At 56.6% G+C, this 25703-nt stretch overlaps 1 protein-coding gene across 2 annotated transcripts; it reads right to left on the bottom strand.

Moving 5' to 3' along the window:
• Window positions 1-319: 319 nt before the first annotated feature.
• On the bottom strand, window positions 320-810 carry LOC114490009 (keratin-associated protein 6-2-like). 2 transcript variants are annotated; one of them, XM_028503897.2, is made up of 2 exons: window positions 570-810; window positions 320-512 (listed from the first exon to the last, which is right to left on the bottom strand). In XM_028503897.2, the coding sequence occupies exons 1-2, from the start codon at window positions 667-669 to the stop codon at window positions 352-354; spliced, it is 261 nt and encodes an 86-aa protein (XP_028359698.1). In that variant the 5' UTR covers window positions 670-810; the 3' UTR covers window positions 320-351. The 2 variants fall into 2 exon arrangements, with proteins under 2 accessions (XP_028359698.1, XP_035873258.1); XM_036017365.1 differs by having other exon boundaries at window positions 320-810.
• Between the last annotated feature and the right edge of the window lie 24893 nt (window positions 811-25703).

Below are 25703 nucleotides of genomic sequence, written 5' to 3'. Positions count from 1 at the left end.
CCGGTGAGGTCACCTTCTGCTCGGACAGCCCCCGCCCCCCCCACAGCGAGCGTCACCCCCCGGGCAGCCGAGGGGGAAGCGGAAGTCTACACAACGCCAGTCACTTTCGGGCAAACCGACACCAAACTGTCAGTGAGAAGCTGGAGACGCCCAACCAACCGCTGAATCCGAGCCGGGGCTGCCGCCGGGTGGGACACGCTCGTTAGGTGCACGGCGGGGGCGGGGGGGGGGGGGGACGGGCGGGGGAGGGGCAGTGGCTGCACGGAAGGCTCCGAGGTGGGTTCGGGGGCATCGGGGTCCACGGAGGTGCACTCTGCTCTGTCAGAGCCACAGGTGCTGTGGGATGACGTCCTACCAGCAAAAGGAGCAGCATCTTCGGTAGCAAAAGGGTCGGAAGGTACAGCAGCCATAGCCGTAGCCCAAGCCATAGCCAGAGCCATAGCCACAGCCATAGCCGCAGCCCAGGCCTCCGTAGCCACAGCCGTAGCCGCAGCCATAGCCACAGCCCAGGCCTCCACAGCCGCAGCCCAGGCCTCCGTAGCCACAGCCACAGCCCAGGCCTCCGTAGCCGCAGCCGTAGCCACAGCCACAGCCACAGCCCAGGCCTCCGTAGCCACAGCCGTAGCCGCAGCCGCAGCCGCAGGAGTTCCCGTAATAGTTGCAACACATGTCGGCAGGGGTGAGGTTTGGTGTGGCTACAGAAGGTGCTTCTGAAGTCGACTGTCCCCCGTGGCCCTGGAAGCTTTATATACGGACCAGAGGGCCAGGAAGTGTTGTTTATCCGGTGACTCATGTCACAGATGCTTGTCCACGGCCCGGTGCGTGCCGGTCGCGCCTGTCGGCTGACGGTGAGAGGGCCTGGCGTCCGTCCAGGAGCGGCAGCATCTGCTCTGGATGGACCCACCATCATCGCCTCTGGTTTCGCTGGGGACCGTGTCTGTCTTTTGTCACCTGGGCGTTGTCTTGAGCCAGTTGCAAAACTAGAGGAAGAGTTCCCGAACCACCCACACATCTGAGCGGGGCTCTGAAGCTCAGATCTGGGCGTCGGGCTCCGGGGAGGGCAGGGAGCCCCTGCCAGAACACGGCTGCGAAAACGGGCTTGGCCGACCCCTCCTCCTGGCTCGCTCATCGCCGACGAGTCTGTGGCCGGCGTCATCGGCGCGCAGGGCTGCCCCGCACGGGAACGCCTCCGTGTTTTAGGTTACGGAGCCCCTGCGAGTCCCAGTGCTCAGGAGTGGGGTGCTGTCGTCGCAGAATGTCTCGCCCCCAGCGCCACTCCTGGGTGAGTGGTTATCAACGCTGGGTGGTCGCTCAGCGCAGCCTGGAGAACCGACACAGACAGAACGTTCCACAATAACCCTGTTGTCAGTCTCAGATTTCCCCAGTTGTTTCATCTGTCTGACGTGAATGAAAATGCAAAAGTCAGCTGGCTTATAAGAACCGATGAACTAAAAGGTTAGGGAACTCCCCAAAAGTCTCCCAGCAGACACACGGCCCAGGTCCGGCGTTGGCCCCTGTGCGATGCGGCCTGGAGTCCCCCCTTCTGACCCCTGGGGGCTGAGCACTTGCCATGGCTGGGAGCTTGCTGTTCCCTATGGGGACCCCATTCACCGGGAAATTACCGGGTCGAAGTCCCCGTGTGCGGCGGAGTCTCCGTCATTCCTGGCGTCATTGTGGGTCCGGGATGAAACCTACTTCAGTGTGTTGCTGACCAGCCACGTCCATCAGGAAGGGCTGATGGCACCTGTCACCCTTTCCCTGTCACCCAGGGCCCTCTGCCTTTGGGGCCACCCCCGGGACCAGTCCCCTCCTCCCTGCCGATGGGCACGGGGGACTCCCAGGTCCTCCAGGAGGACACCTCTCACCAGAGGCCGCCGAGGACAGGAGGCAGCTGGTGTAGGTGGCCACAGCAGGAGCAGCTCAGGGCAGCGGCCTGTCACCACCCCACAGCCCCAGGGGACCCGGAGTCTCAGCCCAGCCTGACCGGGGCCCCCGCCCCGAACCTCCCGACATCACACCCACGGCATCCGCGGGATGTGAGAGAACTGCTTCGGTGTGAACTTCAACCGGGGCCGCCGGGTCAGCAGGTCGGCCCCTGACACCGCAGCAGGCACATCTGTACCAAACATGGAATTGGTTTTTTAACTGGAGTTCACACTTGCTCATTCGAGTGTCAGACGCCAGCCCCAAGCACAGCCACAAAAGCCATCTTTTCCTCGAAGCTGGAGGCGAGTTGTAGGCCTGTCCCCGGCTGAAGGGGCGGGGCCTGTACTTGGCCCTGTGTCCTCAGGGGTCACCGTGGCCTGCCCACACCTGTGCTTTTGCTCCTCACGCGGAACTGGTACCGGCAGTTCCTCCCAGACGAGCTGCCATGGCGACAGGTTTCCGCCAGAGGCACTTCCTGAAATGCACCCCCCCCCCCCCGGCCACCCCGTCCCCCGGGAAGACAGCGATTCCCTTCTGGTGTGATGGACCAGCTCTCGCCCATCCTGCCTCCTGAAGCGAGAAGTTTGTCTCTTTCCCAGGGAGGTTCCAGGCCCTTCTCTCTACTTCCCTGCAGCCCCAGCCTGGCCTCCGCCTCTCCCCTGCACCCCGTGTGCAACGATGGCGCAGGGGCCGTCCCATCTTTGCGGCCAGTGTGGCCTCGCCCTCCCCGCACACATCAGGAGCAGACGAAACTCCGAGGCCCCTGTCCACGGCACACGGTGAAACGTCCCCGGTCAGGAGCGGGCTGAAAGTTCGTGCATGGGACCGCCCACTTAGCTCATCCATAGCAATTGCTCCCCTGTCTGCGAGAACAGCAATCGGTCTGCCCGTGCTCCTCTGCCCTTTCTCCGCTCCAGACGGCGGTTTCCTCCAAGATTCCCGGGATCCTGGGGACACGACATTTGCTTAACCTGGGTGGTTAAACCTTGACTCCAGAGTTTGGAGCCTTTTCACGCCCCCCACCCCCCGCACGAAGACCAGGTTCCTGAAACCAAACACCCCCAGCGGCTGCCCCCCCCCCCCCCCGCCCCCCCGCCACCCAGATGATGTGATCCGGGTCTGCGCTCCCCTGGGCCCCGCACCCCCCCCCCCAACCCGCCACCATTGGGCGGCAGAGCTCACGTGCATTGATTGCATTTCCGAATGATTTTCAGTGACCCCCGAAAACCACCCGGGAACAGGGGCCCTGCCTGGGTCTGGGCACAGCCGGCGGGAACGTGCCTCATGAGGGGGTCGTCCTGGTCTCGGAGGGGGGTGTCAGCCCTCAGGAGGGCACCTGGGTGGGGCGCTGTGTCAGGACCGTCCCCTCCCCCCGTGTCTGTGCAGCGCATCCAGAGAGACACCGCTCACCCGCCGCACTAGTCTCCCCGACGCCGACCCCCGGCCCTGCAGGTCTCCCCTGGGCACCCACCCCACGTGCCCCGAGTTCCCGGTGCTGAGAAGAGGTGCAGACCCGTCCGAAAGCACTTCTTGGGGCGCTCCCCCTCCTCCCCCTCCTCCCCCACCCCCTCCTCCCCCCTGCGGGCATCTCAGGTCTGGAGGGTCCTCCCTGTGCGGAACCCCGGGGTGCTCTGTCCCCTCTCACTCACTGTCGGTGGCATCACCCACCCCAGACTCCCCGGCCAGTCCCCAGGTCACTCCAACACCTCCCTCGGAGCCCCCGCCCCCACCCACCCACATGTCCACTGTTAACATGTCCTCCCGGCAGCCTTCTCAGGCTTTTGACTCCACGTGTGGGTGCAGGGGTGCGGGGTGCGGGAGGGTGAGGGTGGGGTCAGACTGGGCAGGAAGAGGTGGGGAGACCAGGGTCAAGGGACACCGACCTGGAGGATGAGCCGTGAGTGAAATGGATGAATGGAACCTCCCTCGGAGACGAGACTGGTGTTTTCGGAGATGTTATCCGGACTCCTCTCAGGCTGACTGTGTCCAGCCTGGTGTCCGCGGTTCTCAGCTTCTTGTCACCGACGGTCTCCGAGTGACGGCTCTGCCCTCCTGTGTGTTTGCCGGTCTGGCGGCTTTTAGCGCCTGCCCGACAGCGCTAAGGACCTGCTGGCTGGAAAGTGGCCTTCGTCGTCTTTCTTTCAATCCCGTGAAAGTTGCTTTTGGTGTGTGGCCAAGTTGCTTGTGTCTTTCTCCAACTTCGTGGGTCTCATGGAGCCATTCGCACCGTGGTTTGCCCGACCACGGAAGCGTTCGCCCTCTGGGGTCTGACCCCCCGCGGACCTCCTCACCCCGGCAGGTAGAGCTCCGGTGTCCGGCGTCGCCCGGCCCCACGCTGCCTCCCGGGATCGCATCGCTCACAGGGAGCAGGTGTCACTCCCCGTGCACTTGGCTGCGCGCGAGTGTCTCAGTTCCGGTGACGCGGGCACCAGAGGGCCGCTCGGCGGGCATCAGAGCTCTTTCCTGCATCAGCTTGTTTCTCTTCCTCCTGACGCAGGAACCACAGCCACTCTCTGGAATTCGGCCTTCGTTCGTTCAGCACAGTGCTGACGCGGTGCTGCCCGTCCTCGGGCCCGAGAGCGTCACGGGCAGAAGCTAGCGTGGTAGGTAGGGGGGCGCCCACGGGCCCGCGGGCGGCTTCCTCCTCCGGAAGCCCCTGCTGTGGCCCCGCCCGCAGCGGGTTTCCGTCTGTTCCGTCCAGTTCCACCGGCCGGGAGGGCGGGTCCGGCACCCGCTCCTCCGACAGAACTCCAGCGAGAGTGTGTCTGCCCTGCGCGTTTGGAAAGGATGAGATAGCTTTCCATTATTTTTAATAAAAAGTCGCATTGCATCGTAAGTAAAAGAAAGCAAGTTGAATAACAACATATGCAATGCTCACATTTTTATTAAAATTATGTAATATTTGGCATTTATTGAGACATTATTATGACATAATCGATGTCTTCAATGGTAATGGAATGTAATTCTTAGAGCGAGAGGAGGGAATTAAAAAATAGTTACTTTAATACGTAATTGCCTGTAAATATTCGGCCCGTTCTGTCTCTCTGCACACCTGGGGCTCTGGTTTTCCCGGGGTGTGGAGCAGAGCCGGAGTCCGTGCTCTGGCAGGGCGGCCAGCACGCCTCGGGGTGAGGGTGCGGCCCGGAGAGGGGCGCCGGGCAGTCCTTCCTCCCGTCCCTGTCCCGGAGAGATGTCGTGTGTTCCCATGGATGGTCAGTTCCGTTCCAGCACTCTCGCGCGCCCTTCGCTAGTCCAGGGAGCACCCTCACATTCTCCAGCAGCAGAACAAGCCCACGAGCAGGGGTCCCACTGTCCCTTTGTCCGAAGTTCTCTCCCTGCCGGGGGTCGGACACGCTGGGGAGCGGCCTGCGGTGGATGGCAGTGAGTCGTCCCAGACCCTCACTTGCCTGCTGCATGGGCGCAGAAGGCCGTGGCTCGGCGAGGTGGGGGCCCGTGTCTGCTCCCCGAGGGGTTTCCTGGGGCCCAGACGTGACTCTACTCCACGGCACGGACTGGTTTGAAAATCACGGCACCGGGCGCTAAGTTCATGCTGCTCTCGCACAGGTGCCTGGAGTTATCACTCGGACAACGTGCACGTCCCCCGTCACAGCGCTCCTCCGAGTGTCCCTCGGAGCTGCCTGCTCTGCAGAAGCCCGCGGCTCCCAGACGCCCGCCGCCGTGCCAGAAGCTGCTCCTTTTCTGAAAACGGACCAGCGTCCCACGCCCTTACTCGTCCGTCCGTCCTCCCCACCTCCGTGACGCCCAGCTGCATCCTCTACACAACCGGTCCAGAGCCTTCCGTCGCCAGCTCTGTCCACCTGTTAGGTTTTGCCCTCACGTCCCGTGCGGGCCGAGGTTGGTAGGCGTTGCCCTGTCCTTATTGATCGTGTCACCTTTCAGACTCAAGCACCCGTGTGGAGAGGGAGTATCGGGTCTCCCGTGGGTTCTGGCAGCCACGCGTCTTCCATGAGGTCTTTCCCCCTCCCCACGGCCGCAGGAACCCCCATGGCGCAGGCCAGGTTGCCCGTGCCGTGCAGCGGGGCCCCTCCACTGTGCTCCAGCCTCTTTCTCTCTCCCCTTGACCGTCGTCCCCAGGCCTCTTGTCCGCGGCCTCCTGCTGCCTCTGCCCTTTTCTGTCCGCAGCTCTGGCTCCTTCTTTCACGGAGAGGGGAGAACCCATCGGGGGGCCCCACTGACTCCCTTCCCACACTCTTATCGGCATTTGCACCTGCCCGTGGCCCTGCATCTCGTCCCCCCCAGGGCAGCCGCAGCCCGCCTGCCCCTCGGCGGCGGCCCTGTCTCCGTAGCACCTTGCCTGATCGATGGCCCCTCTGCCTCCTGCCTTTTCAGCTTCTTCTTCCCAGAAACGCTTTCCCTTTTATCTGTAAATACGCTCGAGTCTTCTGACACGAGAAAGGCTGTCTCAACGCCCAGCCACTTTCAGCTGGCTTCTTCTCCGTTTCTTCCACACCTGAGGCTTAAATAGTTTTGTCTGGTGCCTCCCGCTCACTCTCCAGTCCATTCCGACCTGTCTCCTGCTCTCGCTGTCACCCAAGGGTGTTCTCACGCGAGTCACCGCCACGCTCGGCCACCTGTCCCCTTGACCGTCCCCTGTTTGTCCTCTTTGCGGTGTGGCGTTCGGCACTTGCGACCGCAGCCGTCCTCGGCTTCTGCGGCTCGCCTGTCCCGATGGCGCGATCCCGCCACTTGGGGCTCCTCACACCCTCCGGAAGGCCGTCTTCCCCGGGAGGCCGGGGCGCTGGGCTCGCTGGCCCATCTCCACGCACGGGACCCAGTCTCATCGGCGGCACGGGGATTCCTTCCCGACACAGCCCGGCAGCAGCGTCTGGTGCCGTTTCCAAGTCCCCTTTCTCTGCCAACAGCCGTTTCATCCTGTCTTCCTGCCCAGTGTCTGCTGACAGTGACGCGGCTTCTCGGGTGTCCCCGTCCGTGGGCCGCTCCCATGCCCGTGCTGGTGCCCCTGCCCCCGCCTGCCGCCCGGGACAGTCACCGGCTGGTTCTGGCCTGGCCCCCATGGCCCCGCAGCAGGGCCTTCCTGTCTGCCCGCCGCCCTGTCCACCCCGCTGTCAGCAGGCCCAGCGGCCTCTCAGTTGTCCCCTGAGGACGTCGCCCTCAGCTTCTGTAGGTTTTCCAGCTGTTTATCCCAGGCAGGCCGACCCCCACAGGGTTTATTAATTCATCAATTCACACACATTGTATGAACCGGGCCCGTCCCCCAGAGAGAAGTCAGGCATAACCCCTGTCTGTCCCCAAAGGGCTCCCAGCCTCGCGAGTCCGAGGCAGGTGAGCCGCGCTGCAGGGAAGCGCTCTGAGACTGTGACCCCCAGGCCTCACGGGCACGTAGCAGGGCGGCTCATCCCGGGAGAGGGGGTGACTTGGTTGTCAGGGCCACGACGAGGGAGCCAGGTGAGAGCAAGGGGGCCGCTCTGGGGGAGAGAATGGCGCGTGAACAGGCACGGAGGTGCGAGGCCACGGGGGCTTTCTGGATACATAGATATGTGTGTGTATATATATATATGTTTGAACTATATGTATAAATATATACAGTTTGAATTCCTTAAATGTCATGTCTTGCCTTGTTTATTTCTGTGCTCTTGGCAGTGAAATTTCTGTAACAGAGGTCTGGCTTCTAAATGAATAAATTACTTAGCTAATAAAATCACATATCTATGGTGTGTACTATACAATAAAATTATACAGAGAGAAGCTGTATACGGGGGCGACAAAAGGAGGTTTACAGTTGTCCGTGTGGGAAATAGTACAACGATTAATACATACTCACACCAGCATGAGCTGCTTTGAGTACGCACCACCGTGAACCCACCTCTGCCCCACCCTGCCCCCACGACGATGACGATGATGATGGTGCAGCAGCTAAAACGCCGACACGTGGGCAGGCGTGGATTTCCACGTTGGTGTTTCCCACCGGATCCCGTGCGGTGGGCACCGTGGTAGTTGGCGTTGATCCGCTCCAGTCGTGATACACTTCCGATCTCGTTCAGCCGCGGCAAGGCCAAGGCCACCGTCCAAACCGGCAGCTCCATCCTCCCCGTCCCGCCAGGCTCCGGGCCACCGGGTCCCACCCGTGGGGCCCGCTCTCCTGCGTCCGTGACGCTGAGCTGCTCCACGGCCACACTCCGTCTCTTCTTCCTGTGTCCTCTGGGAGCCGTGCTCCCACTCGTCGGCAGAAGGCTGCAAAACCCCGGTGTCTCGCGGCTGCGAAGCTGCTCAGCCTGGTGTTTGCTCATGCCCAGAGGGATGTGCCCTCGTTGGAAGGGGGTTGTGGGGCGAACTAAGAATATCTGGCAGCCGCCCCAGCCTGACTCTTCCCAAGTGGTTGGTGGAGTTCCCAGACACGCTGTGATCCCAGCCGGTCCGAGGAAGTCTGCTGGGGGTCCCAGCTGTGTCACTTCTTCTTGTTTTCGGGGAGGAGGAAGGGCCATCCGTGGTGGTGGGACCAACTGCTCTACCTCTGTGTGCCCCCACTGTTGGGCATGCTGAGTGGGGGCACGTCTCTCTCTCAGGGTTCGGTGACATCGCAGTGAGATAAGACACAGCAGAGTGCCTGATAAAGGTTCGTCCCCAGACAGGCCTGGGCTCTCAGAGAGTGGAGGGAGGGGTTAACAACTCCGAGGCCAGCAGATCAGTGATACTCCGTGTGTCTGACGTGCCCGAGCTCAGCCGTCACGGCTGTGCCAACAGAGGGACGAGCTGGCACAGGCACAGCATTTGGTGATGTGCGTAAAAAGCTATGTTATAGGTTTTACGTTATGTTAGTAAACAAATAATGTGCATAAGTGCCTGATGCCACACACGTCCGGCTTCTCAGATGAAAACATCACATTTTTGTGCCAGAATGAGCTTCCTGTGGCCGAGGGCACTGGAGGTCACGGCAGGCTGACAGGCTCCCGGGGCCGAATTCCAGCCGAGCCTGCGGGTGCGGCAGCCTCCGGAGGGGAAGCTGTTTGCAAGAAGGAACTACATGACTACACGTGACATGCTAAAGGGACTCATCTAAGAAAAGGAGACCAACACTATGAACGGCAAAATGACAACAAACTCACAACTATCAACCAATGAACCTAAAGCAACAAAAACAAACTAAGCAAACAACTGGAACAGGAACAGAATCACAGGAATGGAGATCACTCGGAGGGTTATCCGTGGGGAGGGGAGGGGGAGAATGGGGGGAAAGGTCCAGGGAACAAGAAACATAACGTGGTCGGTACAAGATAGACGGGGGAGGGTGAGAACACTATGGGAAATGGGGAAGCCAGAGAACTTACATGCACGACCTGTGGACGTGCACTAGGTGGGGGAATACTGATGGGGGGAGGGGGGTGCAGGGCGGAGGGGAATAAAGTGAAGAAAAAAGAATGGGACAACTGTAATAGCATAATCAATAAAATATACTTGAAAAAGAAATTAATAGAAAATAGACTAGAATAACATTATCGAACAAATATGTAATAATTATACTTATCTTCATCCTGGGCATCTATTTTTGTGTTAGTTATTTGTAACATTGTAAATTTGTAAGAAATTTTTTATTTTTTTATATATTTATTGATATTAGTGCCTCCCAGTCGCCCCACCCGGCCCCACGCCCCGAGTGTTTGCGGGACGGCTTCCTGCTGAGGCCGCGTCAGACCGTCGCCACGGACACGAAGACACGCGTGAGGCAGACGTGGTCTGCGGTCTCTCAGGGGCAGAGCGCACCTGGGAAGGCGCTGTCAGCACGTCAGACAACCAGACAACAGTGTTCTGTTTTATTCCCGGGCCAGCGTAAAATACCCCGAGGCCACACATTGTGGGAAGGCCGAAGGCTTCCTGGGAGAAGTCGCGTTTGCAGGTTGAGGAGGGGAGTGGAAGACGCTGGACGGGGAAGATGGGTGTCTCCATGTGTGTTTGTGAGTCTCCGTCTGCGTGTGGGTGTCCCTCTGTGGGTGTGTGTGTGTCTCTGTGTGTGTGCGTGTGTCTCTGTGTGTGTGCGTGTGTCTCTGTGTGTGTGTGTGCGTGTCGTACAGAAGGGGGGGGAGCCAGCGAGCTAGGAGGAAGCGATGGGAGAGGAATAGTCGCATCATGAGTCACAACAACCGGAGAGCATTCCATGCGGAAAACTAAATGATCCCGAGACAAAGAGAGAGGCTCAATGTCGAAAACACCATATGTTACATCTCGAGTCACCGTGGACATGAAATTTAATGTGTCCAGCGTATTCTCTAGGATGTGAATGTCTTCATTTTGCAAACAAGGACTGCGGCTGCTCGTCACGACGGAGTAGATGACACTGTCCACCCCCAGACGCGCCTCGAGGTGCGTGGCCCTGCCCTGCAAGAGGCCTTTTGGTATGGTCAGGTTCAATGAACTCTGCTACCAGCCTACCCCACGCTTACCGGGAACACTGTCTCGGGGGCAGCTGCCTGAGCCGGGGAAACAGGATCCCGCGGAGGCTTGTCCAGCGGCCCGCCCCTTAACCCCACCCACCCCACCCGGACCCTCCCACCTCTGCGTTTCTGCCCCTGTGAGCCTTGTTAGGGCTCCGCCTCCCCGGGTCTCGAGGGGTGTTACGTCCTCCTCGTCTTCGCGTCCCCCATCCTCTGGACCCTCCCCAAACCCAAACGTCACCCGGGTGACCCAACACCTGGACACGCAACGCCCAAATGCTCCAGCAGTAAACCGATAGACGACCACGCCCTACTGACGCCCCAGGGACAGACCGGTGGCGCTGATGGGACCGCGGTGCTGGCGTCTCATTTCCCAGTTTGCTGTCCCACGCGAGCTCCTCGGTGGAATCCCACGCCCCTGCTGTGGCCAGCCCCGCCCATCGGGACCCCTTCCGTGTGTCCCTTCTGCCCCGAGCACCCCCAGTGCCCTTCAGTGCTCCGCGCTGGAGTCGCCGCGGCCGCATCGCGGACGGACCCGGCGGGCATCTGCGCCGCACCTCGGTTTCCCCCTCGGGCTTGCCTCCGCCCGGTCCGAGGACGGCCTCCCGCGGAGTGGCGCCCGGGGCAGGACAAGCCCCTCCCCTGGCCTTGGGGGGAGGGGGAGTGAGGCGAGAGGACAGCCGGTGCAGGCGGCGGGCACGAGCAAGCCGGCGGCTGAGGCCTGGCTCGCCTCACGGCGGGGGAGCCCAGGGGTCTGCAGGGCGCCCAGGGGGGCCCCTTTAGGTCAGGGGCAGGGCGGGCTTTGCCCCCTCACCCCCGCTCTGCATCGGTTTGTGTAAGACAGGCCAAGTTCCTCCAAAACTGAAGACCAGCCTTGGACGCCACGCATAACAGACATTTGTGGAGGGAGTGGGCGTGAGAATGACCGAACGCAAAGCTTTGGTGGTTCCCTCGCGTCCTCCTCCCTCGGGGTGCAGGGCGGACGTCGGGGCTGGTCGGAGGTGTCCCTTCTCCGACCGTCTGCAACAGCTCACCGGTCCGCTCGCGGGTCCCGTGCGGGCAGCCCAGACCCGAGGGCCGCCGTGACTCAGCGGCTCAGCCGCCTGCGGGCATGGCCTCCAGCCCAGGTTCCCTCTCCGCGCACCCGCCTGCTGCTCAGGGGCGTGTGCTGGGCGCGTGGGCAGCCTGGGCTGCGGAAGACGCCCTTCACCTCGCACTCAGGGCTCGTCTTCCATGGCCCGAGGCCTCCACGAGGCGCCACCTTGCTGATGCCCGGGGTCCTGCGCGTCTTTCTGGGGAGCACCCGCACCCGTTCAGCGCTTGGTGGGCGTCGGAGCTGCAGGGCCGACCCTGCCGACCCCTTCACTGTCCTGTCCTTTGTGCCCGGGTGACGGCCCTGTCGGGTGGGCGCTGTGACTAAGCCCCGTCCCCATCATTTACCCGTGACACTTTATGTGACTTAGATCACTGAAATCACGTAGTAATTTGTCTGCGCGGCCTCAGGCCACCGGGGGTTTCCCGCGGCAACACAAGGCCTGAGGATGAGCTCCGTGTTTCATTGTGGCGAGGGGTCTGAAGTTATCCGAGCACTTTGTTTGACTGTTGCTCTGCCGTCCACGTAGGTTGTGCTTCATTCTTGTTTTTCTTATGGTAGGAACCACCGAGGTAACCGCCTCTGGGCGGCACTGTCATCGTCATTTGGTGTCCGATCCTCAGGGAAAGGCATAATTATTACACGTATTGTGCATTCTGAAGTCTTTTTGTTTCTCCAGGAACGATTCCTGACTTTCGCTGTGTGCTCCCTGGCAGCTGTCGCCGATGTTAATGGCACCACAAGTGTCCACAGGATGAAAGGACGCCTCCTTCCCCGACGGGGTCCCACCTCCTTCCCCTACGGGGTCCCGTCTGGCCCCGGGAGCCAAGGAGACAGCCTTCCATGCGTGCGCAGAACACACGGCGAGGTGCGGTCCAGGACGAGGGCACGGGGCGTGGCCTGCAGTGGGTGAATGCAGACCCCGTGCAGCCAGGCTCGATTCTCCCGTCGCTGCAGGGATCCACGGCAGAAGACGCTCCTGTCAGAGTCCTCGACAGCAGCCGGAGGCGTGGCGACTGGGGACACATGGGTAAATGCAGTCCCGCTGTGGCCGGAGGAAACTGTGATCGCCGCTTTGCACCCGCCCAAGGATCCATGCTACAGCGCTCCACGTGAAAACAGCACGAGTGTCGCACCCAGGAACCCTGTGCCAATTTCGCTTCCCTCGCTAAGCCTGGACGGCCGAGCCGTCCCACGGAGCCCTAGGTCATGTTTCGGGAGGGGCGCTGGGGGCTGAGGAATCCGTGTTGTGGTGGGCGGGAAGCCCCGTGCCTTATAGCATTAGCTTCTACAACAGTAGAATTTTGTGAAAATCGCTGTGCCTGTTATAGATTATTATTTTTTAAGATTTTATTTATTTTTAGAGAGAGGAAGGGAGAGAGAAACATCAGTGTGTGGTTGCCTCTTGAGCGCCCCCTACTGGGGACCTGGCCCGCAACCCAGGCCTGTGCCCTGACAGGGTATTGAACTGGCGACCCTTTGGTTCTCACGCCTGCACTCAATCTGCTGAGGTGCACCAGCCAGGGCTGTTATAGATTATTTTTAAGAATATGAAGATCGCATTCAGAATACCCCAGTGCTGTGGACTTCAGGTCGATCTGTTCTGTGGTTGACAGCAAAGAGCTAAAGAAACCTCGGAATGAACCACGGCCCATGTTGCTGGGGCCACTTGCTTGGACTCGTTCACACCGCTGACGTGAGGACCATCCGTGTCTGCGGGGCGGGCGGGCGGCCAGGTGCTGGGGTGGAGTAAGGACCTTGGTTCCAGCGTTCGAGGCTTCTACGTCAGGACGTGCTGGGGAGGAAATCAAACAAACAAAACAGAAGGCAAAGTAGTCCAGATGGTTAGTTCATGGGATTAAAAATAACAGAGAGAGATGACGAACTTCACGCATTAATCAAAGACATCTAGTTGCAAAGAAAACACAGCCTTTAGCCCACCGGTGCATCGGAGGGGAAACCAGTTGTGACAAGGGCGGGGCGGGCTGTGGCTGCCACAGAAGCACAGGTGGGAGGCGAGGGGGGCTGGCAGGAGGCCTGCACAGGTGACCACAGATGCTGCTCAGTGGATGCACGTGGGAAGCGGGCTGGGCAGTTACACTTATCTGGAACATAATGGGCACAGGGCTTAGCTCCAGCGATGTGCTGACAAGAAGCATTCCTTGCATAGCTGATGCTCCTTGGCTCCCAGAGGACGGAGGGAAGGGTCCGGAATCTCCCAGGCAGCCAGATCTCCTGACGCCTCCTGGGAAAGCCTTGACCGCCCTGACGAACCTCTCAGATCCGGAGTCCGGCTCCTCAGCTGGGAGGCGGGTCACGGGTCGGGCTCAGTCGGGGCGCTGGGATCAGGCTCGTTTCTCAGGGGCCAGCGCTGGCGAGTTCCCGCGGACCGGCTACAAAACACAAGCCGACCCGTGAGCAGGAAGTGACTGTCGCAGGGACCGAAACACCTGAGTCTGCCTGGCTGGTGGACTCTCCTTGCAGCGAACCTACACGGAAATCCAACTGCAATCGGGTCGTTTTCTCCATTGGCAGAGACGAGTCCCTGTCCTGGAGGGATGGACACACTCACAGCCCATTTTACCACCACGTCCTCTCGAGTTATGCGGGGGATGCAATCACGGCCAGGGACCGGCCGTCAGACTCACCGTGAGACGGCGAAGACTCGGCATCCCCTCCTTCCCCGTAAGGAGGGCGGAGGAAGACTGGGGGTGGGAGACGTGTTTCTGCTACTTAAAAACATCCCCCAACATACGTGTGACGCCGGATGGGCACTTGAATTATCCAAAGAATCACTGTGTCAATTATATGACTTTCCAGCGTCATGTACATCGGAGACTCATACGAGATAACATCGAATGCCAAGTGTAATTGAAAGATAAAATTAAAAAAAAACCCTTCACTGCCTCAACGCTGTGGGAAGTTGAGTGTCCTCTACTGGGGTCCAAGATGCCCTGCCCATGAGTCACCCGACTCGGCTTTTATTGACTTCCTGGGCTTTTAACTGCTGGCTGTCTTCACAGCCCGAGATTCCATCTAAAGTGCCGTGTTTGTGTGCGTTTCTCTGTGGGAATGCCGTCTCTCATTTCCAGCGATTTGACACAGTGACGGGCACATAACTTCCGGAACCTCGTGACAATGACTAAGACGTCACGCTCCACTGTTCCAAATGTAGTATTTGTCCCATCAGTAGTGAGTCCAGCAAATAATTACTTCATGAATCTGGAGTGTGCTGCCAGTAGGTGTCAGTAGCGGTCACTTGCTTTCAAAATGAAAAAGGTAAATACAGTATATATTAAAAAAAAGCCAAATACGTAAAAGGAAAAACAGAACAACAACAACAACAAAAAACACAAGACGAAAAGTCTTCAAAATAACGTACAAATTGAAAACATTATCTAGTCAAGATGTTACACGTTAATAACCATGCAATTGGTAATAAGGTTACAATTCTCGTCAGCTGCGAGCCAAGCACTGGCGCCTGAAATGATGGGAAGGGAAATGTTCAAATTTGAGGGGAACACATCTGATGCCTGATAATCTCTCACACGACCATAAATGTAGAGAAAGCCATAGAGGAAATAAAAGTACAGTTGGTGCTGTAGAAAAACAGTGCTGTTCTTAACCGTTCTTTTCAGTAGTTTGTAAAATATTCAGAAAAACAGCAAGCAGAAGTGAAACTTCTGGCTGAGAGGGAGGCGTAGGCAGATACACTGTGCTCCCTCACACAACCAGAAGAAGGACAACAACAATTTAAAAACAAAAAACAGCCAGAACTTACAGAAAATCGAACTGTATGGAAGTCCAACAACCAAGGAGTTAAGGAAGAAACTTTCACCCCGACCGGTGGGAGGGCCGGAGACGGGCAGCGGGAGGACAGGACTCTTGGCAAGGCGGCGGCTGGCGGACCACGTGGCCTCACATTTGGGCGCAGATAATCCGGGAGGAACAACTAGGCAGCAAGACAGACAACACAGCCCAGGGCTCCAGCGTGGGGAGATAAACCCTCAAAAACAGACTGAAAACACCTGTGGGGGGTGAGGCAGTGGGAGAAACTCCCAGCCTCGAAGGAGAGTTTGTTGGAGAGACCCGCTGGGTCCTACAACACACAAACCCACCCACCCGGGAGCCAGCACCAGAAGGGCCCAATGTGCTTGTGGGTAGCGGGGGCAGTGACTGAAAGCCGGCGGAGAGCCGAGCAAGTGGCACTGTTCCCTCTCAGACCCTCCCCCACACACAGCGCCACAACGCAGCCCTGTGGGCTGCCCTGCCCTGGTGAATGCCCAAGGCTCTGCCCCTTACAACATAATGGGTGTGCTGAGACAAAGAAGTATGGCCCAAATAAAGGAATAGATCAAAACTCCAGAAAAAATACGACTAAGCAACGAGGACATAGCCAACATATCAGATGCACAATTCAAAACACTGGTAATCAGGATGCTCACAGAAATGATTAAGTATGTTCACAAAATAGAGAAAAAAAGTGAAGGCTATGAAAAGTTAAATAAAGGAAAATGTACAGGGAACCAACAGTGACAGGAAGGAAACTGGGACTCAAAACAATGGTTTGGAACAAAGGAAGAAATAAATATTCAACAGAACAGAATTAAGAAACAAGAATTAAAAAAAATGAGGAGAGGCTTAGGAACCTCTGGAACAACTTCAAATGTTCCAACCTCCAAATCATAGGCATGCCAGAAGGAGAAGAGGAAGAACAAAACATTGAAAACTTATTGAAAACATAATGAAGGAGAACTTCCCCAATCTGGCAAAGGAAATAGACTTCCAGGAAGTCCAGGAAGCTCAGAGAGTCCCAAAGAAGTTGGACCCAAGGAGTGAACACACCAAGACACATCATCATTAAGTTACCCAAGATTAAAGATAAGGAGAGAATCTTAAAAGCAGCAAGGGGAAAGGAGAGAGTTAACTACAAAGGAGTTTTCATAAGACTATCAGCTGATTTCTCAAAAGAAACCTTACAGGCAAGAAGAAGCTGGAAAGAAGTATTCCAAGTCATGAAAGGCAAAGACCTACATCCAAGATCACTCTACCCAGCAAAGCTATCATTTAGAATGGAAGGGCAGATAAAGTGCTTCCCAGATAAGGTCAAATTAAATGAGTTCTTCATCACCAAGCCCTTATTAAATGAAATGTTAAAGGAACTTATCTAAGAAAAAGAAGACAGTAAGAAATATGAACACTAAAATGACAACCAACTCACAACTATCAACAGCCAAACCTAAAATAAAACAAAAACAAAAACCAAACTAAGCAAACAACTAGAACAGGAACAGAATCACACAAATGGAGATCACATAGAGGGTTATCAGTGGGGAGGGGAAGGGGGAGAATGGGAGGGAATGTACAGGGAATAAGAAGCATAAATGGTAGGTAGAAAACAGCCAGGGAGAGGTTAAGAATAGTATGGGAAATGGAGAAGCTGAAGATCTTACATGTACGACCCATGGACGTGAATGAAGGGTGGGGGATGTGTGTGGGAGGGTGTGCAGGGGATAGAGGGGGGAAATGGGACAACTGTAATAGCCTAATCAATAAAATATATTTAAATAATATAAAGAAAAACAGCAAACATAATCTATTTCCCAGAAGAAGCTCAATAACTAACAAATATTTTAAGTGGTATTTATCAACCCACGATGATAAAATACCAGAGACTGGTTTACTAAAACCTTACTGAAATATGTATTTTAATTAAGTCGTGAGCAGAAGAAAACATCCAGTATAAAACAATAAAACCAAGTCTGTTTTATTGCACATGACAATAACAGAAAGGCTGTTTTATTGTGTATGAAAATAACAGAAAATCTGTTTTATTGCATATAAAAATTTAAACTTCTCAACGTATAAAATGAAACATAGTCGGTGCTTTAAGCATGTTTATTATTTGACATTAACAATTCAAGGAGTAAAATTAAAGGTATATTTATGAAATTCAAAAGTTAGGAGGAGGCCAAAAAAGCAATTACATGCAAAGAGGAAGTTACAAAAATTAAAGCAAACAGCGAAATATTAGAATATAGAAAGATAGTAGAGTCGATAAATAGATCTGTTGGTTGAAGAAATTAAAAAAAGATCTGGGATGTAAATTGTGTGTGTGTACAAGAAGTTAAATATAAGCAAGAAAATATAAAATGATTACAGAACAGTTTTTCTCCCACATTGTAGGTCAACAACATTCAGGTTGCATGCCAAGAAGCTACAAACATCTCAATAAAAGTTGTGCTTTAACTCTATAAATATTTTAAGAGCTTTAAAAAGTTGTGCTTTGGAACTAGTTAGGGCCCCACTGCATATTTTAAGAGCTTAAAAAAGTTGTGCTTTAACTCTATAAGTATTTTAATATTTTGAGATGGGCAATTTAATTAGAACAGTAATTATGGAAGTAAATCAGAATATTTCCAACGAATATTTCAGAGGTATTGTTTTAGGTTGACAAAGATTAGATAGGCCAGGATGGAAATACATTGTGTAAAGTTAACATTATGTTTGTGCTTAAACTTAAAAACAATAGCACAAAAGACAGCTAAACAGTTAATGCCCTTCTGTATAGCCATAAAATTCCTACAGAAACCACCAGGAGACGAACGCACATAAAGATAAATTGGACTTTTTAGTGCCTCCTCACGAACGGTTAATTCTGACAAAGGTGCCGTGCTGTTTTCTTTTGTATATTTTAGTACCTGCTGGGGACGTTCTAATGTGGAAAAGCGCACATTCTTTCAGATAAATATTGAGATAATTCTGGAGCTAGTTAGGGCCCCACTGCACTTACAAATTAAAACCGGGAGGAATTATCATCACTTCTGCACGTTATCTTCTCATGTAGTAAAGGACACGCAGAACTCCACTCGTTCAGGTCTTCCGTGTCCCTCCGCACGGGTCTCACCGCGCGAGCCCCGGGACCCGCGCCCCGCGCTCACTCCATCGCGGCGTGACGCTGGCGTCGCGTGGGGAATAGGCTGTTGTCCGCTAATACCTTCGGAGAGGCTCTGGCAGTGTGTACGGAGGGGTCTTCAGGTGTGCGTAATGTTTATTTCACTACAACCCACCGCAGCGCAGCCTTTGCTCCTCCCCCGGTCTCCGATGTGATGTTCTCGTGTGGCCAGGAGTGACCGCGCCGTGGGCCCTCCCGCGGGATGCGCCCTCCGCGGGCCCGCCCCCCGCCTCCTGCCCCCCACTCCGTCCCAGGCGCGCCCACCCCCCCCCCGCGGGACGACGGCCTGCGGCTGTGCTGACGGTGGAGCCCGCAGCCGCCCGTCTCAGCGTTCCCTTGCAGAGCCTGTGCGGGGTTTGCACACGGACCACGGCATGGCACAGCGAACTCAGACGGAAGCAGCCCCTTGGGGAAACACGGAAACCGAGAACCGTCCGTCTTCTGTGGCCGAGTGTCCGCAGCGTCACCTCGTGAGAAAATCACGTCTTTGTCTTGCAGGAGTGTTGTCACCACCCGGACTGCCGAGGAAATGACCTGGAGATTTTGTGTCGGACACTTAGCACAACCCCTGCCCGTGAACACCGCGTTGTGTCTCCAATAACTCCATCCCATGGAGACGCCCGGACCCTTTCCCGGGTACGTGGAACTCTCTGGCCACGTTTCCACGCCGCTCCTCACACCGCCGCCGTTCCTTCCCACGTCAGCCGTGAGCGGCTGGCGGTGCACACGCTTCACGTGCACGAGCGGAGCTGCGGTCGGGCGCTGTGGGTGGCGACGCGGAGACCGGACGGGGAGCCCGGCCGTGTCGCCAGGCGGGGCTCGGCGGGAACGTGGCACGGCCCTCGTCTCTCACGTGTTCTTGGTGGCTCGCCCAGCGCGGAGAACATCGCCGACCCTCCGCACAGCGGGTGTCACTGACGCCTCGCACGTCCTCCCGGGGCTGGGTGAATGTTTCCTGGTGTGCCTTTCACCGACCCCGGCGTCACTAGGAAATACCGAGGGACTCGGTTACGGAGAGCATGAGGAGGGGCCGGTGTGTCTTAGGTGTTGGTGCACAGAATATACCTGTCGATATACACAGTTACGCTGCACGTGAGCCTTTAAAGACACACACGAGTGTCACGCACATACACACGAATGATAGACACGCCTACTTTCCACTGGCGAACACCTTTTGGATCTCTCCCGCTTAGGAAACGCGGACGCGCGTGAAACAGCACCACAGCGCCCCGTGAGGCGCCCGAACCAGGAGGAAGGCGGCGCCGAGAATCAGTCTGCAAACACGGCCGGCCGCCCAACACCACAGTCAGCTCTGCCGAGAAACTGAAGCAAGACAGAAGGCAGTGTTTATCTGGGCATCGGGCGCCTCTCCCAAAACGAAAATGGGGACCGCGTGGCTGGCAAACACCAGCGGCCCTGCACGCCTGCCGGGCGGCCTGGGACTCGGTGGCCCGTGCCCTGCACGCACCGTGGGACGTGGGCTCATTTCTCGGCAAGACTGAGCGGCGAGTGTGGCTCCCGGGGTGCGAAGGCGAGGAGCTCGGCAGCAGAGCTCGCGGGCGGCCGTGAGGGTGGTTTTATTGCTCAAGGCCTCCGTCCACCGGGCGGAATTCAGAGGCAGCAATAAAGAACTCGGGAACGAGTGGGTGTGAGGGCCTCCTGTCTGGCGACCACAAGGGTAATGACATAGTTTTCGTGCCAATTAGTTGTCAAACACAAGCAGGGTTGCTTGTTGGTCACGCCCGCGGCCCGGGGTGTATAAAAGGCCCCGCCGCGGCCATGCTGCCATTCTGCTCACTGACTCGCCTTCTCCTCCAAACCCTCACCTCCCGGCACCATGAGCTACTACGGCAACTACTACGGGGGCCTGGGCTGCGGCTACGGCTGCTACCGAGGCCTGGGCTGCGGCTACGGCGGCTGGGGCTGCGGTCTCGGGGGCCTGGGCTGGGGCTACGGCGGGTGCGGGTACAGCTGCTACCGGCCCTGCTGCTACGGGAGGCTCTGGTCCTGCGGCTACTACTGAGTGACCTTGCCCATGACCGGGGTCCCCTCACTGAACCTCCCCGGACACACCCCTCTGTCGGCGCCTGGTTCGGATGCTGAAGTCATGGGCCAGCCCCAGGCCACTGGGACCACCTGAGATTTCAGTACCCCGCACCGAACAGACAGTCACCGGAACTTGAAACTCCAGTGGGGTGGGGTGGGGGGCATTTGGGGTAACGACGCTCTTGTGGATTCATACTTCGGCAGCACCCTCATTCCAGACTGTCCACTGAGACGTGGACATCCGCATCGCATTAAAATTTCTCCCCCAGCACTTTCGATGTGTTCTTGGGTTGTGTCTCTGCCTCGAAGCTGGGCTTCCCGTTCCTGCAAGCGGCTCGGGCTTCCGTGTGTCCGTCCGCAGTGTGTCTGCCTGCTTGCGGTTGGGCCATGCCTGGCGATGGTGGCACGGCTGTCACCCGGTGTCAGCCTGCGGGGGGAGGGGGGCAGTCCAGTTCTCCGAGCTCTTTGTCGGCAGCGTGTCCGCCCAGCCGCTCCTGCTCTGGTCCTGTCTCTGGTCCTCAGAGGGACCTCTGTCCACGGCCCCGCACTGTTAGCGCTCGCTGTGCAAGCTGTCGCGCCGCCGTTCCGGCTCCGGGCTCCGGGCTCCGGGCTCCAGGCAGGTCGCGCTCCGGTGCTGTCGGAAGTGGTGCTGTGACTGGGTCTCTTCTACTGCGGCCGCTCCTCTGGCCTCAGCCACACCTGAGATGCTCAAACAGCCTTCGCCATGGATACCAGGGGTTGGCCAAGTTGCCGGCCCCGGTTCACAGGAGCCTGGGGCTTTGCGCTGTATTCCAGTGTGCGGCTCAGTGGGTCCGTACCTCGGGAGCCCACACAGACTCTTGCCAACTGCAGGCGCTGGCTCCTGGGAACGCCCCTGCCTTGGTCCATGCTTCCCCTCGATAATCGGGCTGATTGCACGCCCGTGACTCCGGGTGTGACTCTACTTAAAGGTCCCCAGTCCAGCCCGGGGCTCGTGCGTGAGCATGTTTCTGTGTGCAGGCTTCACGGAGCACCCGCGTCCGCCCCGCTGCTCTGTTCGCCCATCGCTTCCGCCTCCAGTTGCGTCACCATGTACTCACATGAAAACAGCACACACAGAACCGGCGTCACTGGCGACAGCATCCTGCCAAATGGAATTCTGTTGCCTCCTTGGGGAACTTCTTTCTCAGTCGTCAGGACAGGAGCTCTCATGAAATGCCTTAGCGTGACCGGCAGCTTCTGCAAGGCCCTCCGACCCACTCACATATCGATTATGAGGGTTGCGTCCTTAGCTCTGGATTCTAGAAACCGCACTGATCAAAGGCAGAAGCACATAACATTTAGGAAAACGGGGTAAAAAGTCTCCATGAGACGCCACATTTAATTTCTTCCCAGAACCTCAGATCATTATGAAAATAAAGTCGTCGTGGGTCTGCTGTGTCACCGCACACAGAGACCGGGGGTGTCTTCCGAGGCCCACTCCTGGAACCGTGGGGCAGCTTTCAGCGACAACGGTTGGGCAGGAGACAGAGCAGGTCACCTGCAGTACAAGTTCAAGGGCCCGAGACCAGAAGTTCTGTAAATGTACAAAGTAAGTATGCACCACTAGTCCACGTTGCAAAGCAACTCCTATTCCTAGACAGCTCGGGCTTGGCACCCGGGAAGAGCTGTGGTGTGCGCTGTGTCAGCCGGAGCCGAGCTCACTCAGCAGGACTGTGCGTGGTGTCACCCTGGTGACAGTGCCTCCCGGGACGGACACCAGCACTGACTTGTTCCGTCAGCCCCCGAGAATGACATGTCATCACGCGGGGCCTGGAGTGTACTGAACACTGGAGGCAGAGAGACACGAAAAGCTCCCTGTGATGCAGATGGCCCCGCAGCTCAGACGGAAGGAAGTGCAGTTACAGGCTCTGGGTTCACTCGTGAGGGAGGGTTAGGTGCTGGGTGCAGTGGCCTCCCAGGAGGGCGTCTCACCGAACCTCTCGTAGCCAGGGAGCGCTCCCGGCCTGAACTTAGCGTTAAAGAGAAGTCCGACCGGAGAGCCTTCCGCCGCGGCCGGGTGGCTCTGGTGGCTCGGGTGGCCGGAGCATCCTCCCACACACCGAAAGGTGGGGGGTCCGAGTCTGGGTCAGGGAACATGCCTAGGTTACAGGTTCAATCCCCGGTCAGACTGCATATGGGAGACAACCAGCTGATGTTCCTCATTCCCTTCCACTCTCTAAAATCAATAAACATTTTTATTAGGATGTACTTTTTACTGTTGTTCAGTTACAGTAGTCCCACCTTTTCCCTCCCCCTCCCCTCCCCACCCATCGCTCACCCCTCCCCCTCCCCCCACTCCCACAGTCAAGCCCCTTATTGACCACACCTGTGAGTCCTCTATTCACCTTCCTTTGCTTGACCCTTCCCCTTCCTCCCCATTATCTCCCTCCTCTGCCCCCCCATCACTGTCAGCCTGTCCTCTATTTCAGTGTCTTTGGTTATATTTTGCTTGTTTCTTTGTTTTGTTGTTTAGGCTCCTGTTAAAGGTGAGATCACATGATATTTGTCTCTCACTGCCTGGCTTGTTTCACTCAGCACAATGCTCTCCAGCTCCATCCGTGCTGTTGCAAAGGGCAGGAGCTTCTTCTTTCTTTCTGCTGCACAGAATCCCATTGTGTGAATGCACCACAGTTTTTGATCCACTCATTGACTGGTGGGCACTTAGGTTGCTTCCAGCACTTGGCTATTGTGAATGGTGCTGCTACGAACGTTGGGGTGCACAGGTTCTTTTGGATTGGTGATTCAGGAATCTTAGGGTACAACCCCAGCAGTGGGATCGCTGGATCAAAAGGCAATTTCATCTTCAGCTTTTTGAGGAAACTCCACACTGCTTCCCACAGTGGCTGCCCCAGGCTGCATTCCCACTAACAGTGCGCTAGGGTCCCCTGTCTCCACGTCCTCTCCAGCACTTGTTGTTTGTTGATTTGTTCATGATGGCCACTCTGACCGGTGTGAAGTGGTCTCTCACTGTGGTTTTCATTTGCATCTCTCTGATGGCTAGTGATGCTGAGCATCTTTTCATGTGACTATGGGCCCTCCATAGAAGTCCTAGATGAAAACATAGGCAGAAAAATTTCAGATATCCCATGAGAAAATACTTTAACCGATATGTCCCCTCAATCAAGGGATATAAGGAAAGAATAAACAAATAGGATCTCATCAAATTAAAAACTTCCTGCACGGCTAAAGAAAACACCAGCAAAACAGAAAGGGAACCAACCGTACAGGAAAACATATTTGCCAAAAACCTCAGAGAATGGTTTGATCTCCAAAATATGCAAAGGACTCACACGACTCCACTCCAGGAGGAAAAACACTTCAATTAAAAAGTGGGCAAAGGATCTGAACAGACACTTCTCCAAGGAGGACACACAGAGGTCTGTCGATATATTGCAAAAAAATTACAAAGAAAAAAGGGAGGATTCAATGGTGTTGGGGCACAGTGTGCGCGTCAGGCTGAGCGGTCTGGGCGGCGTCTCCCTGCAGCCAATGGCTGGGGCAGCTGGCCCAGGGAGCACGCGCCCATCCCACAGCTCCCGGGAGACTCACTCAGAAACTGGACGTGGGGGTGGGCTGGGCGGCTGACTGTGGTCATCGCAATCATCGGGGACAGTGGTGACCGTCGGGCAGGATTGCTCTGAGTGCGGATATGAAATTGGCGGGGGGTGACGTTGAAGAATCAGGGCCCGGTGTTGTAACCATTATCAGTCTAAAGATCGAATTTACAGAACTGACCGTGTAAGAAAGACAATAGTTTAATGGCCATAGGTTTTAATCATAAATATATTGCTGAAGGCTTTCATTGAACTCTCCTTAAGTCAAACACTAGTGAAGGGTATCTTTACTTGGTAGAGAATATCGTATTCTTTTCCAAGCGCTTCATGCTCCCCTCTAACACTTACAACAGCTTTTTCTAAATTACAGTAATTTTCATTCTACTTTGCTCATGAATCGCTAGGTGAATGTCTGTGTGACAGGTCACCCACTGGGAAGCCGTGCAGGCTAGTGGGCCCCCTAGGGACTTCTGGGGGACAGCATTACACTGGTCGCCACCCATGACGGCGTTCCTGCTGCGTTCAGACGGGCGACATTCCGAGACCCCCAGCGTGGACCGAAAAATAAATGTTTAAAGCACTGATTTTAATTTCCTTTTAAAAAGAATAGTGTTTTCACAGTCTGTGCTTCTCGTGTGAGTGTGAAGGACTTTCCTCTGGAGCCAGGCTCCCCCCGAAGGCCCTGACGGGGACGGTGTTCACGGCTCGCCCTGCACTGAGCTCAAAAGCGCAGGTTCTTGAGCCAAAAGGAGTGGCTTTCAGCTCATCTCAGCCGCCAGCCAGCTGCCTGACCTTGAGCCAGTAACTAAGGGGGACTCTGGCGGTACCGCAGGGAACGTTCACACGGATGAGCAGGAACTCTTCTGGTACGGTCTCCAGCGGCGTCTCCCAGCAGGCTTCTCCCACGGGACACGCGGTGTTTGGGGAGTTGCTTCCACTCCAGTCTGTGACCCTCTAATAGGTTAAACGTGGCCACGTGTGGCTCTCGGCCGAGAGGAAGAGCGCGTTGCTGTACGAGGTGCGTCACAGCCGGCTGCGATCTCTTGCACGGGACCGGTGTTTTGGGGGAGAATGGGCTCTGGTGTGCGTGGGTTCCTGGGAGAAGGACCATAGCGCCCTTGGCTGAGGAGAGAGCGAACGGCCACAGGCCGTCACGGGGAGGACGCAATCAGGGCCAGACGCAGCCCACGTGGTGCAGCTGGAAGACTCTCCGAAGTCCTAGAGATTAACTGTTTATGGGGTGTGACACTCAGAAACGCCAACAAGTGTGCGGACCATAAAAACCCGGCAGCATCTCACGGACGGTAAACGTCTTCCTGGGAATTCACATAAAGCACACACACAGGTCAGGTGCCTCTTCAATAACTGGTCACACGGACTGGGGGAAGGCACAGGCCACTGCCAGGAAGTCAGGTGGTCCACGCAAGTCTCAAGGAGTTTGTCCTCGTGGGTGACACTCACAGGTGGGGCTTCCCACGCCCACCCGAGCGTTGAAATGTCTCTCTGTGCTGTCACACCCATGACACCGGGCCTCAGTCATCTCCCTGATACCACGAGCTACTACGGCAGCTACTATGGAGGCCTGGGCTACGGCTATGGCGGCTTCGGTGGCCTGGGCTATGGCTGTGGCTACGGCTGTGGCTACAGAGGCTATGGGTGCGGCTGCTGGCGTCCGTGCTGCTATGGAAGGTGCTGGTCTT

The sequence above is a fragment of the Phyllostomus discolor genome, chromosome 2 (genome assembly GCF_004126475.2).
Source record: "Phyllostomus discolor isolate MPI-MPIP mPhyDis1 chromosome 2, mPhyDis1.pri.v3, whole genome shotgun sequence".
In the NCBI taxonomy this organism is placed as follows: Eukaryota; Metazoa; Chordata; class Mammalia; order Chiroptera; family Phyllostomidae; genus Phyllostomus; species Phyllostomus discolor.
The sequence above is the reverse complement of the archived record's forward strand: the minus strand, read 5'-3'. Positions and strand labels throughout refer to the sequence as shown.